This window comes from Sturnus vulgaris, chromosome 2 (genome assembly GCF_052056855.1).
Source record: "Sturnus vulgaris isolate bStuVul1 chromosome 2, bStuVul1.hap1, whole genome shotgun sequence".
NCBI lineage: Eukaryota > Metazoa > Chordata > Aves > Passeriformes > Sturnidae > Sturnus > Sturnus vulgaris.
Genome location: NC_142244.1, coordinates 91,610,652 through 91,631,214, shown reverse-complemented (window position 1 = coordinate 91,631,214; position 20,563 = coordinate 91,610,652). Strand labels below are relative to the sequence as shown.

General features: G+C 36.6%; 1 protein-coding gene across 1 annotated transcript in view; it reads left to right on the top strand.

The window, feature by feature from the left end:
* Nucleotides 1-20,563, top strand: part of UXS1 (UDP-glucuronate decarboxylase 1) — a 56,313-nt gene that overhangs the window by 7,775 nt on the left and 27,975 nt on the right. Inside the window, exons 2-6 of the mRNA XM_014893452.2 lie at nucleotides 4,434-4,461; nucleotides 7,137-7,185; nucleotides 9,215-9,258; nucleotides 12,686-12,746; nucleotides 16,927-17,107. Of these exons, the coding sequence (XP_014748938.1) occupies nucleotides 4,434-4,461; nucleotides 7,137-7,185; nucleotides 9,215-9,258; nucleotides 12,686-12,746; nucleotides 16,927-17,107 (363 nt within the window). The remainder of the gene's footprint in view (nucleotides 1-4,433; nucleotides 4,462-7,136; nucleotides 7,186-9,214; nucleotides 9,259-12,685; nucleotides 12,747-16,926; nucleotides 17,108-20,563) is intronic.

The following is a 20,563-nucleotide window of genomic DNA, read 5'->3' as shown; positions in this document are numbered from 1 at the left end:
TAAAACATCTGTTTCAAAATCTGTGTGATGCTGAAACTAGTGTCGTCACTAATAATTTTAGATTGAGTGTGTATTACTGTTGTGGGCCTGTGATAATCTTTGGCTTGATTTTAATGTCATTTAAAAAGACCCAGAGAAGAGGGAAAAAGGTACAGGCTTCCTTTAGGATTGTGTTTTTTCCCACTTTCAGGTTGTGACAGTGTTATTTTTCTGGTTCCCCAGCGTATTGATGATTTTTTTACGGCATGCAAGGTTCTCTTAATGTAGTAATCTGTATTTTATAGAAACCTGTACAAAAAGTATTATTGCAGATGACAAATTCAAAGGATATCCAGATGAAAACATACATCCTATTCCTGTTTTGAGGATCTGGAAAGATAACATTTGCCTGCTGTGAAGTGCAGCTGGTCAGTTAAAAGTCTGACTGTGATATTGAAGTGTCCATTTAATAGTAGATGCTCAGCAAAACCCCAGTCAAGTGCTTGGGGTTTCTGTCGTATTTTTCAAGTATGATTTAGCACCTTTTGGAGTTTGTGTTGTTTGGTTTTGAGTTGTTGTTTGGGTTTTTTTTAACATAATGTAGGCAGGATTGCTTTAATATCCAAAGGATAGCTGCTGGAGTATTCCTTTGCTAACAGTATCCCACTCATTACAGTCCTCTGCATCCAGCATCATTTCACAACAGAGCTTTTCTAGAAACACTAAACAAAGTCCAGGAATGTAAATATATTCAGTAGGAAAAAAAACAAACAAAAAACCACATTTTTTACTCGTATATGACTACCTTTTAAGGTAGGTTTGAGAAGTCTTGAAAACCCACAACAATTTTACTGTAAGGTTGTGCATGCCAAATAGTTACAGCTTGATCTCAGAGGCTGGGGAAAGAAACAAAAAAGCGTCAGTATTTTCTAAAAACCCTGAGTGATTAATGTTTAGTTGGATAAATGCAAATACCTCTTTAATAACAATATTGTGATTAGGGCATTAAAAAAACAAATCTTTTTTTTTTTCTAAAAGAGGCTCACTTAGAGAGTTATTCATAATTTCACTCAAGGCATGTTGTTCTTCTCTGGAAGCCTTCTCTTTAAAGTGTGATGTCTGTGGGAATGATTAATGTATTTTACTCTTCATGGTACTTGCGATTAATCCTTGCAAAAATGCTACAATAAAATTATTTCTCATTGTTTTTTGAAAAGGATGCAAAGGGAAAAAAAACACCTCAAAACAGATAGGTGTAGTCCTATTTTTACTTCTCCTACAAGCCATTAAACCAGGCTACAGCAATTCAGGTATTCTGATCACTGGCAACTTACTGTGACCTTCATCAGTCATTGAGTGAGGTTTACAATCGTTCTTTGAAAGAAGAAGTAGAACCTCTGTCTCTTTCTCTTGTAGATGAGTGTCTTAATTGTTAGGTTACACGTCATGCTTCTGTCTAGTCCAATGAATCATGAATTCTTCCTTTGCACAGTTTCAGTAGGTTGCAGGAATGTTTATGAATGCTCTCTAGTTGGATGAGTTGGAAGTTCTTCATAGAGTGTGTTGTGTGTGGCTGTGGGGGGTGAGGGTGTTAAATTTTTACAGTCTGAGAATTGGCACAGGATTATTATCCTGGATTTAATACCTTTTGACTTAAAAGATTTGGCTTTAGACTTGAATTTTTAAAACTGGCTTTTACATTGAGATTCTGGGTTGTGTTAGTGTTTGCTTAAATTTGGTCCATTAGGAGTCTCATGCTTTTGAAAGCTGGTTTTATGTGTAGTGCCCAATTCATGACCTTGCTGATGTGGAAGATCTTTTTTAACCATCTGTGTTTGTAACTTTTGGGGCCTGATCTTAATGGGCCTGTCAAGTGGTTTTGTGATGCATATAAGGATTTTCATCATGAATTTAGGCTTGTCATTTTCATCGTTCTGCTTGTGGATTTGGACCTACTTACCTCTGTGTTTCCATCATTCTTACCTGAATGTCAAACCAGCCTTGACTTAACCTTTAGGGCAAGGAAATCCTCTGTGAGCCAGCGTCATGCTTCTGGCTCTGCTGCTGCATAAGCCCGTTATATAAACAGCTGTGTGTTTGGAAGAAAAACAGCCAAACCTTATTTCCACTACAAAAATCTTAGCTCTGATCCCTTCAACCTTGGTATAAGCTCTATGTGAGCACCAGTAGCCAAAGAGATCCTTTTTAGAATTGTGCATTCAGAATCCTTTATGAGGGCAGTCAGTATGTTGAAGTGAGTTTTTGCAACATCTCTCTGCACTTGAGAGACTTCAGGGTTCTTCAGACCTCTCTGTATGATAGTTCCTGCGTGAATAATTTTGCGAATTTTTAATTTTTCTTTTTTTATGCAGTGGTACCCAATACGCTTCGTAAAAAGTTTAATGCAGGGTCCTGTACTCCTACAGAACTGGGATATCCAAAACAGTGTTCCTGGAAGGATGTGGATGGCTTTTTGAGGTTCCCTTCCCTGCTGTGGACACTGAGCACACACACAAGTCACATGTTTTCTTTAGGAAGCCAGTGCTTTGTATGCAATGTGGCTTCACTGTCTTTGCAACAAAAGTGGGAGGATGATATTTGTGTTGCAGCTGGCAACTCTTTTTTTTTATTCTTCAATCAATTCCTACTTCACCAGCTAAACCCAGATGCTTCCTGCCTCTGCATAACCACTTATATTATTTGTATGGGTCTCTGTAGCCCAGAAAAATAATTCTTGGTAAGTATAGCTCAGTAGTGTTTAGCTGGAGAATTCTGTACCTGTAACTGCCAGATCTTCATCATTGAAAGAAAACAAAGTGTTTTTCCATTAGTGTTATGATACATAATTCTAAAATCCTGACCAGAGGGTAAATAATTTAACTGTGCTCTACACTGTATCCTGTTTTCACCACGTTAAATTTACTTTATCTAGTTAACACAAAATCCAGGTTATTTAAAATTCACTTGGATTTTATGGATCATTTGTTCTAATATAATAAAGCTTCCCTGTCTTTTCCCCAGAAGATGACAGGAGATTTTATGGTATCACCACAGATAACACAGGGCCCTCCTACAGCTTATTTCATAGTCTGTCATGGATTCTTTTGAGTTACTCGTGAATTACTCAGCAGCACTCAGCACTTAAAAACAGTTCAGTAGCTTTGCCATCCCCTGAAGGCAAAAAAAACTGTATTACTGAATCCTCATTTGTGTCCTCCCAACTCTTCTTTCCTGGGAATGTTTCATTTATCCTGCCTGGAAGGTGCCTGTGTCTGTAGCAGCAGTTTTTGTTTGGTTTCTGTAACACCTTATCGTCGTCTTGAGCTCATTGAGTAATAGTGATGTATGTGCAAAGCCTAAAGGTAGGCAAAATACTTTACTAGCTGCTACTCAAGACCTGCAATACACCTTACAAAATCTGTGAACGCTTGAGAAATTTTCTCTGTGTATGGTAATACTGCATATAGGCTGTTCCCTAAGACCCAAGGTAATTTGTGTGCTTAGTCTGAGCCTTGTCCCTTAAAGAGCAACTCCAGAATGATTTTCTGGAGGTGCTTGAAGTATATTTCCTGTATTGCCTGTTTAGCAGAGTCCCTTACATAACTGTTCCCTGTTTATCTTGATGATGCAAAGTTGTAAAGTTTCCCTTGGCTATGTAGCCTGGTTTATGACTTCTCATTTTTTCACTTTAAATTGCATTCTGTTTCCTAATTGAAAGTTAAAAACAAAGTCAGTGTTCTCATAGTCTTCCTATAATCACATAAACCCTGACCAGTTTCAGAAGATTTTATTTTTTCTAGTAGAAAGTGATTTAGGCAGCTGAATCTTTTTGTGAACCTAAAAACATCTGTTACGTCTTTGGTCTTTGATTTTATGCTGTGATTTATCTTTCTATAAAACTTTTTCCATACAAAAAGTGATAAATGAGTTTTGTTTGCTTACTGAGGCATTTTAAATTATATTGCTTAGGTACGTTTTGTCTCTACATCACAATATTTATGTATTTAGGCACAATTATATGTGCACACAAGCACTTTTACCTTTAATGCAGGACTCCTGAGGCACCTCTTTGGACAGGTTCAGCTCTAACCTATAGTGGCCAGTCTTTTGTCACTCTGCAGTTTCCAATTTATGTAGTTCAGGTCTACAGGACTCCTTTTGCTCTTGTCATTTTTTCCAGTATTCCTAATAAACAAGTGTGCAGTGACAAATTACAGTTTAGATAATTCCTACGTATTTTTTTATGGTCTCGAGTAATCTCATCAAAATTCCACCCACACTCTGAAACTGTGTTCTAGACACTTATATATGGGCAGTGTATATGTAACTTAGTTAGATAATTTGTGATTAACACACTTAATATTGTTTTACTTTCCTTCTGTTGATAATAGGAAAAAATTACCTCAGGTACTGCCATATGACATTGTAATGTTTTCTCTCTTCTTATTTTCCAGCTGTGTGGGGAAACTTTGTCAATATGAGGTAATGTATATAATTTTTTTATTGAATATCCTTATGTTTAATAAAATTAACTTACCTTTCCCATCAATATATATAAAGTAGGGAGAAAAACAGCAGCTCACACTGTTGTTTGGATTGTTACTAAGCAGCTGATACAATTTTTTTAAAATACAAAGTGTTCGGTCTCAAAAATAGTTGTATGTTTGCTATAGATCTCACCTGGGATTTTACTCACACTTCATCTGCTTTTCTTTACACAAATTAGTCTTCTAATTTTGGCCAGTTGGTTGGCATACCTGGTTGTATAGGCTTGTATTCTGCTTTTTCTCAGCACAGATGTGACTGTATCTCAGTAGTAATGTGGGCTTAAATGTGGAGTAACACATTCTCCACTGCTTGCCATTATTATATTTCTGTGCCTAGAATCAGAAATGTGCTTTGGAGAGTTTTTCCTCCTCCACAGTTAATTGGTAGAGAATCTGATGGTTTAACTGCTGAAAAGCAGAAAATCCTGCATTGTCCTCTAGAATTTTTTCCTTTAGAAAGACAAACAATATGTATGCAAGACGTGCAGATTTTCACATTTCTGCTTGCATGTGAGTTTGTCCTGCAGGAAAATTTACCGGGGAGACACAGCTGCAAAAGAAATTGAAGAGAATATGGGGACAGCTTGTTCCCTACAGCAAAGTCATTGTGTAAAGAGGACAAAATATTTTACCATGTTGCTTTGCTAGTCAACGGTTTTGGTATTCTGTTGCCACTCTTAGCAGCACATAGTAAGGAAAGTTTGAGACCAAATAAGAATGATAATGCAGGTTCTAATTCATCCAGGACAGCTAACTATGGGGTCTGTTCCTATCCCATGTGGTCCACTCTACTCCTCCTGGAGTTTCCCACCCTTGATGCAGAGAGTGCTCAGCTGTCAGGCAAACAGTTGCTGCTGGGCTGCTGTGGCTTGCAGATGGAGATATCAGTTAGATTACCATGTTATCATGACCAGTGAACTATGGCAGCTTAGCAGCTGTTACATGAGCAGCTGAGAATTTCTTAACAAAGGACAAGAACCTCAGAGAGGGGTTTGAGGAGGACAGGAGGGTGTGGGATCCAGGCTGTTTATATCCTGATAAGCTATCCTTAGAAATTCTGCCACTACCTGTCTCTGAATTTTTATTTGAGATATCCTTTATAGAGCTATTTTGGGGGAAAATTATTTCTGAAGGACTGACGTTGATCCTCAGTCATTAAGATTGTCTTTGTTAGGAGGAAATGCTCATTTAAAAATAGACTGCAAAGTTGTCAGTCCTTGAGTTGCAGGATTTATGAGTAAAAAAACAGTAGGAACTATTTTTGAGGGGACCTTTTTAAATTCTGAGGAGTTTTCCAAATTTTCCTTGCTCACTTATGACAGAGGAAAGGCTATCTGTTCCACAGTTGTTTGCACAGTTTTTGTAAATTTCTATTACTTAGGAAAACATTTTCAAAATCCACCAGGATAGATTAATATCGCTTCCTTATAGTAAATTCATTCTATGTTAGCTGCAGGGGTTTTATTTGCAATAACTATTGCAATAACTGACAACGTGGTTCGAACAGATGGTTCAGGGAATGTGTGTCTTAATGTAGGAATTTACTGTGTTCTTTAGAGATACAAATGAATCTGGTCAGTAAGGTCTTTGCCTCAGTAATAGACTGAGTTGACTTTTTTTTAAAGTGAGAGTTTTACAGAGGGTTATGAAGGAAATCGTTGCTTTAACTTCTAACAGTGTGGTGTGTATATATATGTGTGTGTGTCTGCTTAACAAAGGATCTTCTGTTTCTCTAGGTGTAATGAGTTCAGGTCCCAAGTAAAGGAGCTCTGTTTTGCACTTGAAAGAACTGTATTTTATGTTGGATACCCATGAATCCTCTAGTATGCAAAAATTTAACTACTGTGTCATAAATAATTCCCCTTTCAGAAGGTCTAATTGAAAAAAAAATATAATTACACAAACGTAAGGAAAATCGCATAACCTTGATACAAGAAGTAGAATTTAAAAATACATATTCTACACTTGTAAAAGTTTAAATGAAAGTGAACATAACTGAGACACTTTACACAATCAGATGCTAAATAAGACCACACAGATTTGTGCAAGACACTGCTCTTTTAGACAGTATTCTGTTTTCACAAGTTACCACGACATACTTCATCCTTGGCCTCATTTCAAATGAGTAATATTTGTGTGAGGAGTCAGTATTGCCCATCAGGCGGTCACTGAAGGCACGTTTTAGTGCAGTTGGGGTTGTTTCTTATGTGTTTGAAAAGTTCAAAGTCAAAGTGAGATGCATTTGCCTAAGGGAAAATGTTTTGTCAGCATACAGTAAGCAGAGACCCTCAAAGAGACATTTTCGGCCTTTGCACAGTAAAGTTACACTCAAAATTAGTAATTAGACACTTTTCTAAAATGAAGTTAATTTTCTGTGTAAAATGAATGACGTTTTTATTGGTACTGTTTCTTTCCTGTGAGCTTGGTTCAGTTTCTTACAAACTGATGGATTTCAATGGAAATTAGACCATCCTATTTAATTCGTTCTAATTATGGTTTTGAAATAATAATAACTCAAGATGCTTTGAGGATGCTGTTTTAATATGATTCAGGTGCAGTGGAGTAGTTATTGGTTAGGTGTGGATTATTTTCTTCTTTTCTTGCCAACAGGTCTCTTCAAGAAAATGGGGATCAGAAGGTGGAAAGTAGAATAGAGGAGGTTAGTTTGCTAATAAGGTAATCTGTTTTATTTTGAGGACTGCATTTCACTAATTTCATATTCAAGTGGTATATGTAGCTTTATTTCTTTAATCTTGATTCTACTAAAACCAAAGCATTGGATTTGTGTTCTTCCCTCTAATTGATCTGTGACTCCACTTTATTTTCATTAAAACTTTCCTTGAAAGTGGTAGATCTGCTGATACATTTACTGCAGAGATTATGGTAGAATCCTCCCAAGAACTGTTCTATTTGTTACTGAAAGGATGTACACAAATTGTTTCCTCTGACTGCCTTAAAAAATGTGAAGTATATATAAAGTGCATTACAATTTCGAAGGTACCCAAAATTGCTTTGCTTTGGTTTTTAACTAATGAACAAATACAGCAGTGTTTGTGGCTAGGGTGTGCAGTGCCAAGGCTTTAAGCAGAAGTCCTGGCAATTTTCTGGAGTAGGCATGGGGTCTGAACATACTAGTGGTTCTGAACTGCTGTACCAATACCTGTGAATTTCCATTTTAGCCTCAGTTTATTGTAAAATACTGAGAATGTGTACAAGAGATCTTTTTCAGCCTTCCAGTCTAATAACAATAAAACAAAGTATTTAATAGAAGGAAAGTCCTTGAGGTTGATATCCCTTCCCCTTATTTGGATGTGTGTTCCTGTACTAGTGTAGTCTGGTCTGCCTAGTGTCTTACATTTTAGCAGGTTTATGTAGCAGTTGTTCCTCTGGACACAGTGAGCAGCCCACTGAAATTGCTTAAAATCAATGGAGAGCTTGTGTTCTTAGTTTGTCTTTTGCATTCTTCTTTCTCTGTTTTTTTGGTTGGGTTGTTTGGGTTTTTAAAAAAAACCTGGGAAGTGTTGCAACAAGCATTGTGAAAATTCCAGTTGTTTAAGAATGGTGAAATACTTGAAATTCAATGTGTAGATCAGAGTTAGTGTAAGTTTTGAGAAGTTGGGCACTTCTGAATCTTTTTTTTAAAGTTGTATAATGTCTTACACCATCAGAATAAATATAATTGTTTCAATAGCTGTTTGCTGTTCCATAGAGCTAAATATTTCATGAATATAAATGGCAATGCCATATTATTTCCTCTTAACATGAATATGCAGCTTTATTCAGTTTATGAAGTTCTTGAATTGTCTAACTCTAACCAGAAGTATTTGCATAAAACAAATTAATGGCGGTTGCGGATGTGCTGCCACTTAGTAGCTGTTAGAACCTCTGACAGCTTTCAACTTATGTAATGCCCAAGAGGGTAGATTCTGTGACTAGGCTTTAGTAAGCTTAAAAACAAGAGTTGAGGGACTCCTGTTGAAATTCAGCAGGTCTGTTAGAAATATGGGTCTTGTGATAAACTGGAACTGATGCCCGCTTAAGTGATTCTCTCTTCTAAAGCTGTGAAAATGCAAACAAAAGTCTTGGTAGGTGAACTACATTTTCTAACAAATTTCCTTTGAATATTTTCTTAAGCATAAATATACCCTCAAATCGTGATGTAGAACATATTTAGGCATTTCAACATGATGTATCATTAAATTTGCATTGCATATTCTGGAGCTGATATCCCTCTCTCTGTGTCTATGTCCTCCGTATGCTTATCTGTTGTCCATTTAAATAGTTGATGTTTAAATTACTGTCCCATTGTTCTGTTGCTAGATATAGATTACCTTTGACAACCTCAGACAAGTCAGTTTTGACTTCACTTTGCCAGATAGGAATCATAACATTGGATGTCCTCATCAAGACTGTGGTACTCGTAGTCTTGATGTTTTGTTTTCAGTGGTACGTAAGGGATTTCATTTCACATTTTCCTAGGTGACTTGATTTTTGGTGGAAAAGGTTCAAGGTTCTTTTTTACATAAAGGAGGCTTTAAAATGTAAGTTTCTTGGAGTGTCTTCAGTAAAAATCTGCATAGAAGACTGTTTGCCATGATTTTTGCTTTAAGGCAGCTCCCTATGTGCATGTTTTGTGATGTGAATCCTGTTTTATTCTTCAAAGATTAAATGTTTTTCCTTTATTTTAGGCTGTTGCACCTCTAAGGGAGAAAATCAAAGATCTAGAAAAAAGGTATGTCATCTGCTGAATTTGGGAAGCAGCTCAAAGGCACAATTTCTTTTCTGTAGCAGTCAGTTCTGTAGTTGTAGACTTGAAATAAATTTTTGTATATACCTTCAGCACCTTTGATTTGTTATCGTATATAAGTGAGGACAGGGCATTGAATGCTAAGACAGTAATGGTTGAGGTATTCAGGCTGATTGAGCCTACTAAATCAAGCCATGAATGCTGGACTCTAAGTAAAGTTCAAATCCTGTGGAGGAATTTGCTATTTGGAGTCCAGCTGATGAATGGATTACTGTGGTTTATGTCTGCTAAGACATACTGGTTTCATCTTCAAGAGACTTAAAATATGTTTTATGACACTCTTCCCATTCTTACGATTGGTTACTCTCGTTCAGCTACTGTTCAGTGATTTGCTTGTGCATCTTAGCCTGTGTATTGCTTTGGATGAGCCTGACTGATCTGCTTCTCTCAGACTTTGTAACAGAATGTGTTATCCCTCACTCTGCCTGTTCACCTTCGTGTCACATCAGTTCTCTGATCAGGGTGTCCTCGTGGACAGATGATTTCATCACAAAATGAAGTCTGCTATGGCAGTGGGAACTGTCAGCTCTAATAAGGATATGTTGCTTTTGCAAGTGGTACTGTTTTGCAAGTGATACTGTTGTTGTCCCAGGCAAAGCAGAGAGTGCTGCATTGCGAAGGGCTAAGTCTGGATTGTCCAAGCAGTACCAGTAAGCCCTCGTGGGGTATTGCATGCTGGTGGTTGTGTGCTCTTCCTCTGGAGAGGAGACAGAATACCACTGCTGCTGGCCAGAGGTATGCTTGACACCTGCAGTGCTTTAGTGTTCAAGAGTTTTGTCTTGTCAGTGAGCAGCTGCCCCTCCTCTTTCCACCCCTCCTGGACTGTAAGGAAAAGAAAAAAAAGAGAAAAATCTTCAGTTCTGTTTTTTACAATTGATTTGAAAGGTTCAGTGACCTGCCACATGCAATTTATTTCAGTGAGAATACTGAGCTGGTTGCTCATCTCTTAATGTGCTCATAAACTTTGTAGGTTGAACTAGGCGTATATTGGCAACATGAAACAAATTGCAGATTGTGTCACCACCTTCCCAATTACAATATTAAATTGATGTATTTAATCTTTGTTGACAGTCCAGTAAACCTTCAGCTTCAGTTGTGGGTAATTCAGGTATTTTCTTCTGCCATCCTCAGAAGACCTTTGTGAGAGAGTATCCTGATTGTCTCTTTTTTATTTAATAATTGTTGTATTTTTCAAATGAGCAATGAATTGTTGAGTAAAGCCGTTAAGTTAAAACTTTGCCCACAAAGCCATATAAATGCTCCTGCCTTTTCACTTCTATTGATAAGTCTTGTTTCAGACCTCTAGGAAAAAGGAGAAAGAATCAAAATATTTTTTTACCTCTAGATGAATCAATCTGGAAATTACTTTCACAAAAGGGATGCTCTTACTATTTTCTTGTTATTTTTCAAGTAATGTAGCCATTTACCTCTGGTGGTTCAGCTGAATGTGGGTTGTTGCAATTAATATTTTTTAAATTTTATATCTGTGTGAAGTGGTAGTAAATAACTACTCACTGTCAGATGCCCAAAAGCTGATCCTGCTTGCAAAGCTTATTCTAGTGTCAATGTTTTCTTACTGCATAAGCTGATAAAACCTGAAAGCAAGCCATCTTCATGCTTTTGAGAAGCAGGAAAAACAAGAATTCCTTAATGCTAGTCTCATGACAAGAGATTATTTAACTGAAGCTAGAGCTGTAAAGTTTTTATTAAGAATTTGCACAGCAAAAGCATTGCGTCAAGATAAACTCCATTTTGTTTCCAAAAGGTCATCATTTGGCAGCCAGACTCTATCCCAGTGCCTATAAACTGCTACTGGTGTAATAGAAGGGGCAAAAATGGTTGTGAAGTCCCTTTGGCAGCAATATGACTCCAGGCTGGATTACTACAACCTTAAAATAGTGGTCTTTGGAATGGAGGAGAGAGACTTGCCTTGCATCTAGTTATTTGGCATTAAACTTATCTTGAACTCCATAAATTTCTTGTTATGAGTGAATTTTCCTCTCTGGCTCAGAAAGGATGTGTTTTACATGTCTGCATTGTGCTTGTGCACTGCTGTCTTTTATTGCTTCAGCGTAAGCCAAAGAAATGGATAGTGACATGTACAGTGATGTAAGGCAAGTGTAGATAGCTTCTTTTTCAGTCTCCCTGTGTGGCTAGCATTGGAAGGTTCCATTGCCATATTTCCCCTATCCAAGAAACTGGAAGCAGCTTTCATGCTGTGATGAAAATTGGATAAAGTACAGAAGCATCTGTGCTCTGGTGCTGAAGAATTCCTGTTGAGCCAGTACTGCAGGTTAGAAGCAGAGGAGTTGCTTCAAGATCACAGACATTGTAGGGTCAGTTCAATCAGCAGCTGTTGATGAGCAGAAGAAAATGTAACTCCTGCCATTTTTGACTCCTGCATGCTACACCAGGCTATCTAGCATGTAGACTTGTTGGAGGAGAAAAGTAACCATAAATTAATTTTTATGCAGTGTCATGCTGATATTTAGTTAAGGAAAACCTGAGCTATTAAATTGCCAAGACTATGAGGCTAACTACTGAAATAAATAAATAAAGTTCAAACCTTCCAGAAGATTTTGTTGCTTTATGCAGAATGCATGCTGGGGAGAAAGAGAAGTTACTCTAAGGTTTGAAGCATCAAGAGCTTGAGAGAGCACTTAAGATTCACATTATTTTATGGCATTTTTGTTTTGATTAAGTTCTTGTAAAGAAGGTGCAAAAATTGAATTACTGGCTTGAAGACCATAAAATAAATGGCAGTCTAGTATGTGTATGAATATTAAGATTGGTTTTCATACTGAATAAGCTGTCTTGTTGAAATCTCTTAAAATGTGTTTTTTCAACATTCTGATTGTAAACTTTATATTGGTTTTTGTAAAACTTTATGTTGTAAGTTTCACATTGAAACTTCAAGACGTGTTTGAAGTCAATGCGGTGAGTCAACAAAATTTGCTTTGTTTTCCTGAACTTTTAAGAGGGTTGTTTGCCTTTTAAAACTTTAAAAAGGAGTCCAGTCACTGCTCATGTTATATTGTTTTATTTTCTTGTGATGTCATGCCTGGCACAAGTTCTGCTCTCAAAAGATAAAAGTCAAGTGATTCATTATGTAAAATCAGGCAGAAATTTAAAAGCACTCTTTGCAGATGAATTTTGGTATTCTACCATGCATAGGCATTGTCTTGTGTTGACCCAGATTCTTTTTTAGAATAAAGGGCTAAATATACTCCTAACAGAACTTTAAGAATGGAAGGTTTTCAGAGTAGTTTCTAATGTATCAAAGACAGGTATGTGAAAGAAACCAGGCTGAAACTTACTTAGTTTTTCTTCTTTGTTTTGAAATGTTCTGTAGTTTCACCCAGAAATACCCACCAGTGAAATTTTTATCAGAAAAGGATCGTAAAAGAATCCTGGTAAGTTTATGTTTACTCAGAGGTTGTTTTGGGGAAATACAAAAAAATTCTGTGGAATGTAATCTGTTTTGTAGGATTAAAGACATGAGAAGGGATGGAGTTACCTTCGATGTCGTATTTGTTGCAGAGGCTTTACGGCTCTGCTTCACTTATTTGTGTTGATGTTCTCAAACTCAGCGTATGAACAATAGACTTGGACTCTGCTTTTGAAGTTTGACTTGCCAACTAAACTGCTCTTCCTTGTAACTTCTCAGGATCACATTGCCAAAGAGTCTTTGTGTGTGCTCCCAGACGGCTTAGACTTGGAGAGACTGGGAAACCTTTTAAGTACATCTTCTTGGGAACGTTGTGTGATCATATAGGGCAAAATCTAGTCACAAGGCTAGAAAAGAAGTTGCTCTGCAGAGTGTTATTTTAAAGCGTCATCAGCAGTTAAGTCAGGACAAGTAGTTGTCCAGGGCATTCTTAAACTTCATGAATTGTGCTGGAAATCAGCTTTCCACTTTCGTCTGCAAACACTTCTGAAGTTATCTGTGTCCTAGTTTTTTCCTTGTTTCTGTTTGTCTGGGTGGGGGAAATTGTCCCCGTGTTTTGAAGGCAGAGAAAGTATAACTTTTTTACATTTGAGATGTATAAAATAGAGTATGAACTTTCCTTGGTAGAAAGCAAAGTCTACAACAAAACCCTGCTGGTGCTTTTGTTTGCTTTGACTTCAAAATCTTGAAGAAAAAAACTGAAAAGATGGAGATAAAATTATTTTACTGCTATTTCATTGCTATTGCAAAATTTCACTAAGTATTTCCAAATTAATTTAGTTCTACAGTGGTATTCTGTCATTTTTATGACAGTTTGAAGGAGGGAGACCTGTAGATTCCCAGTGACCCTGTTGAATATGGAAGATAAACTGAGGAAAATAGAGGTTTAAATTTGAGAATTCCTAAATTGTGTACTTCATGTGTTTGCAAAGATATAAAATAACCTTAATGTCATGTTTTCTATGTAAGTGAGAATGTACTTCCAGCAAAAAAAATCAGTGAAAGCTGTTAACAGGCTGTGGAGCTCTAAATGTTCCCTTCCAGACTTTGCCACTGAAAAATACTGGATATTTTGTTGAAATCTGTTGCTTCAACAGAGATGGCAAGTAGCTGGAATAGGAGTGTTTTCAGCTGACCTGGAGGTGAATAGCTTTTTGGTTACCGTGTATTTTATAGAGTTTAAATGACTACAGAGAAAACTGGCCAAAAAGGAGTGACAGATTGTTCTGACTAGTTTTTTTGCCAACTTGGATGGGCATTCATAGACCTCCTGCCCATGTGGGCAGTTCCCTTCTGTTACTTTTTTGCTATCAAAATCCTAGGGGAAATAATCCATATTCTTTTGAGTAGCTGAAGTTCCCATAAAAATGTTGCATGACACTTCAAAATTCTCAAGAACTGGCCAGGCAAGTGAATTTTGCTAGATCATGTATTTTCACTTTGTATTTTCTTAATACTACATCTTCTTCTAGAATGCATTCTTAATTTGATTTAACTTTTTTTTAAATTCTGACTGTAGTCTCCAGCTCCAGTCTGGAGATGCCCACAGCATTGTCCTCATGAGACAACAGTTCTAGCAGTTACTTTTTATTAAACAGCAAGTCTTTGGAGGTGATTTTGAGTAGTGGTGGTATCTAAGCTGAGACCACATATCCTGTCTCTTTCATTTAAAAATAAATCTTCACCTTGTTGTGCATGGTTTATCTATTTCCTGAGTTCTCTGAAGTGACTAGTCCATAGGTTTTCATATGCAAGAGAAGGAATTCTGTTATTGTGGAAGATAATGTTGCCAGTATTTCAGTCTATTGGGTGCGTTTTTCCTGAATTGAATATTGTAAACCGTTAAAAGCAAAAACCAAAAAAGTAAATGTAATTTCCTTAAGAGGCATATGATGTTTTGAATCTGATTGCAGACAGCAGAAATGTGTAATAAATAGACAACTTGTAAGTGCCTCTGTAATATTTGTGCCTCTTAGTAGGTGTTGAAGTTACCAAGCACACGTGCACTACTAAGTAATTAAATATTTTCATTAATATTTTCTTAATAAAGAATTCCTTTTTAAGACCCAAGTGCTGGTGTTCCAGTTCTTATATATGGATATGATTCATGTACAACTATGATTATGTAGATTAATATGTCATTGTGATTTGCAGGAAGTAATATTTAGAAGTGGTGCTTTTATGAGTAATTACAGGAAGGTTGTACAAAGAACTTCAGTGATAAATCATATTTTCTTTTTTATAATGTTGCCTCAAGTAATGATAAAAAACATAATTTACATAGTTTTTTTACTTTTCCAGGGGAAATTCAACTCCTTTTTCAATCATTTCTTAACTTTTGTCTAATACCCATGGAAGCGATCTATTAATAAAGCCAACTTAGACTAATCATAAACCTACTTGTAGGTTTAAGGTCATTGGAAACTTCTTTCCAGACAGAATTGGTTTGTGCTTTTTTTTTTTTTCATGTTATGTTGCAGCATAACATGAGCCTCGAGATTCTTTCTTTTATTTCAGAGGAGATTTCTCCAAAATCCTGTTTCTCCTTCAGGTTTGTCAGGGAACTGACTAAGATGTTGAATGTGCAGCTGGGAAGCCCTGACAAACTCAGAAGAATACTAAAGAGAACAACTAAATGATTCTTTTATTAACTGCTACTTACAGTTGTTTTGACACACTGGTGCTCCTGAATTTTTAAGAAGAAAAAGAAGGATGAAAATACAAGAAGTGGGCACTCAAGTTTTTACAGAAGAAAACAGATGTAGTTTTTGTATCTTTTTTTCTTTTTCAATCTTTGAAGGTTTTCCTTTGCTTTTTTTTCTAGTTTAAAAAAAACAATCTGCTAATCTTGCTTTTTAAAACGGTGGATGGCATGTTAGTGGACAGGATAAATGTTTAACCTTTGATTAATCAAAGTAAAAGAACTTCAGTCATCTCATCCTTTTCCACATAGCACTTGTTCATTGCAGTATACTATCCGTTCATTTGATTCCTGCTTGATTCCACCTTGTCCTTTCATTGTTCAGTTAGTTGTCACTACAGCTGAAGAATGGACATAACAGCTGAGCAGCTGAATCACTTTCAAAATGTGCATTTGACCACGCAGATATATTATACAGCTGATACCACACAGGTCTTTTACAAGTCTACTTTTTGAATGTTGTGGTCTGTTGTGTCTAGGTTCTTGAAAACTTTTTATGAAATGCTGAGAAAATAATTGCTTTTGTAGATAGGTCTGGATGTGTCACACAACTTGCAGTTCTGCTTATTGTGCTGACTGCTTCAGTACGAATTAGTGATTTGTTTGCTTGTTTACTGTTAGAGTCTGTGGTGTAAAAGGGAAAAATTAATGAACTTCCTTGTTTCTTCAATGAAACAGGAGTATAGGGTTTTAAATATTTGATTTCTGCTTGTTTCTTTGCAGCAGAACATCTGAGTTTCAAGACAGGCAAATGCTGCATGTCAGAGCTAATGGTATAGAATAGTTTCTTCAGTTGTAAGGGACCAGCAAAGATCATCTAATCCAACTGATTAGATGGCCAAGATGATGTAAGCTATGGATGCATTAAAACATAGAATTATTTTGGTTTTAACAGGTATTTCAAAGGAAAGGTCTTCAGAGAATTCCCTTCCTCCTTTCTTGGTGAAAACTTACAGTACTTACTTAGAACACCTTTAGCATGTCTTTCACGTAAACCAGACAGAAGCTGGATTTGACATGTCTGATAAATCTGACATGAAAACAATCTGGCATTCTGTCATACCTTTCATACCTTTTTTTTTTCTTAGAAATGGGATTTTCAGAAATTTCTCTTATTACCTTTCTGCATCTTTTTATATTTTGCTGTCACAAAAAAGCGCAATCCAATTTGAAGGAAAAAATGGAAAATAATGTAATCTGAAAAAGATATTTTGTTGATGTGAATAGGTAGCTGACCTTGTAGCCTGACAGCGATGAAATATGTCAAGTATGTCTCAAAATTTTAAAAGCTATAAATCTTGGGAAAAAAAATACATGGAAATGGAGTTGTTTCCCCTGGAGTAAGCAAAGATCTGAAACCTACTGTTCTGTCTTCATGTTTGTAGACTTTGTCTAGTGTTTCTGTAAAAAGAAAAAGAAATTTATACCAACTGTCCTAACGCAGATAACTGGAGGAGCAGGGTTTGTGGGTTCTCATCTTACTGACAAACTAATGATGGATGGCCATGAGGTTACAGTTGTGGACAACTTCTTTACGGGCAGGAAAAGAAATGTGGAGCACTGGATTGGTCATGAGAACTTCGAACTGATAAATCATGATGTCGTTGAGCCCCTGTACATTGAAGGTAGGTAGTCTCTGCTTTGGTATTTGCAGGTTTTCGTGCCTTTCCCTTCCACCTGTGTGTGTCTGTAAAGAAATGAAATTTACCTGCCGAGTTGTGGGTTGATGTATGTAATATCTTATTGCTTTGTTTATTATTAGCCTGTTTTCTGGAGTAAGAGGTTCAGAGCACTTTTGTCTTTGAAATCAAATCGTTTCTGAGTGGACAGGAGGAAAGAGACCTTAAAAACATTCTGATATGTCTGATTTTGTGAGAAGGCAAGATGGCAGTGGGTCGGTCTGTCTGTCCCATCCATTGTCCCACTTTCCTATGTGCCTGCATAGACTTACTCACAGAGTCTGTGGTCCAGATATTTCATGAACTGAAGTTTGAGGGCTGCAGTTACACTAGACATGCATCCTGCAGCTGTGTATGGTCAGTTGAGAGGAAAATAACTTTCCTTAGTTGCCTTCAGTGTCTTGTGTAGAAAGCATTGCTCCTGCTTTAGGTACAGGCATTTTACAACCTGAAGAGCTGGAAAACAGCAGCACTGAATTTCCCTAGTTTTCAGCAGAAAAACAAAAGAAATATACCAATCCTAAAGAAAAGCAAACAAACTAAAATATGTTCTGCTTTAAAGTAGTAGCTCAACATCTGAACTATCATAAACCTCAAACTATTAAATATATTTTAAGGCACCATTAACATGGTTGTATTTGAGAGAGACATGCATTTATAGACTTCTATGGGAGTATCTAACCCTATAATGAGTCAGTGAAAGCATTGCTCAAATGACACTGCAGTTCTGGTGGGTGGGTTCTTCTGGGTTCCATCCGTTTAAAACTTCGTAGCAATGTTCTTGTTCATTTTGAGGGAAAAAAGAAAGACTGAGCAGTTTGTATTTTTTTTTTTAATTCCTGCTGAATTCTAGTGGATGGAATTTCACAGGAAATAGCTCTAGTAATTGTGTCTCTTGTATTATTGCTGGTGATGAATTCCTGGCAACACTACAGAAACAGTCCTGCAAAAACACTTGCTCCTGCTCTGTTCTGACAATGCTCTGGTTCAGTTACTGCCTGTTATTTTACTTCAAACTTCTGCTTCCACTGACAGGATAATGGAACAAGGATCTTACTAACTAACTCCAGGTGCTGGTAGCTCATACCTCAGCCAGATCAATTTGTCAGCTATTCTAATCTTTTCCATGCATTACCTTCTTCCTGACTGACTACACTTGAGACTCTCAGGGGATTATCATCGTTGCTAATATTGTTGCCCAGCTAACTGGGCACTAATGAATGGAAATCCTGAGATCTTTCAGCTACCTTTCCTATGGCCTGTGCAATTAAGACACCAATTCCCTAATTAGTACTGACAGCTAATTATTACATGTTATTCAGTAGGTAGTTTATTGAATGTCTTCTAATCTTCCAGCAGTATGAATTGAGGTTGACATGGTTAAGTGTTAAAATAAAGTAAGTTTCATACACTAAGTACAAGATAAAATTATATTTCATTGCAGAGTTCATAGTCCAGTGAGGGGATAGTTTTTGTAACATCAGCAAGTTGGCATATAGATCAGATACTTCTTTTCTTAGTCCTGGTTTCTCCTTTTTACTTGTAAACAGAAGTTGGAATGACTGTGTAGTCATGGTAAAAAGTAGGTTTGTGTCTAAAGAATTTCTCTGTATTTGCTGTCCTCTTTAAACCAGGTTATATAAGGTTGTTTGACAGTTCAGTTCCAGAGAGGATAATCAGTGCTTTATTTCTGAAAGAGACCTCATTTTTGGTCTGGAAAAAACAGTGCTTTCACTTTGGATGTGGAAAAGTGAATTTAGTCTCAAGATATGTAGCTTTCAGCTTCACAGTGATGCCTACGCACAATCTGCCTTGGCTGCGTCATTGTCTTTGATCCATGACACAAAGTGGGACTCAGCATTCTTGGATCTTGATCTAGGTTGGCCAGAGACCATAATAAATCACCTAGACACACATTTTATTTTTTAACTCTGTGACAACTGTAGTTATCTCTAGTGCTGAATGTCTTTCTCCTCTACTAGGATTTTATTTGCTTTAGCATTTGTTAATGTCAATGGGAAATGCACAAGTTTTCGCTTTTTTTTCAAGTAGAAGAAAAAGGGCTTTGAATTCTTTAGTGGAATGAAAGTAGTTCAGGAATCTTGAAATATGAAAAATTGTAAAAACAAAAAGTCTGAAATAGGTATATTAACCCTTTTTTTCCTATTATAGTTCAGTTCTCTGTTTTTAAAGATATTTTCATTTCAGCCTGACCCTCACGTAGAACTTTAATACACTATTAAATGAGCACTGTTTTGGTTCAGGAAGACAGGGGTTTTTTTCTGAAGGCTGGTCTGGAAAGAGCAGAATCTATTAACACTCTTTTTTGTATTATCAGGAAAAAGAAATATAAAATAAAATGTATATAAAATATAAAAATACGCCTTTACTTCTTTTCTGCCTCATTCTCTACATTCATTAAGATTACAAGCAGCCCAAGATGGTCACTTGAGAGCACTGTGGCTCATGTTCCTACAAACCATATTGTAAAGACACACAGATGTTAATTGGAAGACAAATGAGAATTAATGCTTCATCTAGTGTCACTATGATGTACTTCACTTTAGGGTAATAGATAAAATTGCATTAAAAATGCCAAAGGAAATTCTATATTAAATAAATATATTATTAGTAATGTACTTGGTTTACATAGTGACATAAGCATTAGTGCTGTCTTGCTTGTACTCACTTTTGCATTAGAGTTGACTCTCTGTTTGTAGTAAAAAGTAAGGGTTTGGTTTTATATCACTTCAAGCCACCAAAGTCTATATTTCTACTGTGAAATATTGTTATACTTAAATAGATGTAAAAAAACCAAAAAACCAAAACCACAACAAAATTCAAACAAAAAAGAACCCCAACCTAAAAACACAGATACATGGAAACAATAAAAAAAAAGGTACACAGCCCATCTACCCTACAAAATCCCCAAAAACACACACATGAAAAACCAAGCTGCTTCCAAGGTGATGTCATAAGGTGGCACATGATCATTCCACAAACTGGACCCTTAAATAGGAAAGAATGCCTCTCACTTTTCAGTCTTGAGGTCTGGTTTTCAACTACCCTTAGATAAATCTGGAAGAAAACACCAGACAGTTATACATAGCCCATATCCTTCTCCCACTGGCGTTTCTTCTTCCTGCTTCCTCAGCAACTTTTGGAAGGTTTAAAACAATCTTCTGTAAAGTGATAGGTGCACATTTCCATTAAACCCAGCTATCTCCTGTATCTGAAAGATGTCCTCAGCTGAACTGTTTCTTGGTTCACAGAAACACACTTTGGCCTTGCATTTCTTTTTGGTTGCTTAGTAGTGTTGTTTTCTTTTGTTTTTACCACACCTTTCACAAACTTGGAAACAAAAACAGGCCTGAAAATGCCACAGATTTACAGTCAACAGTG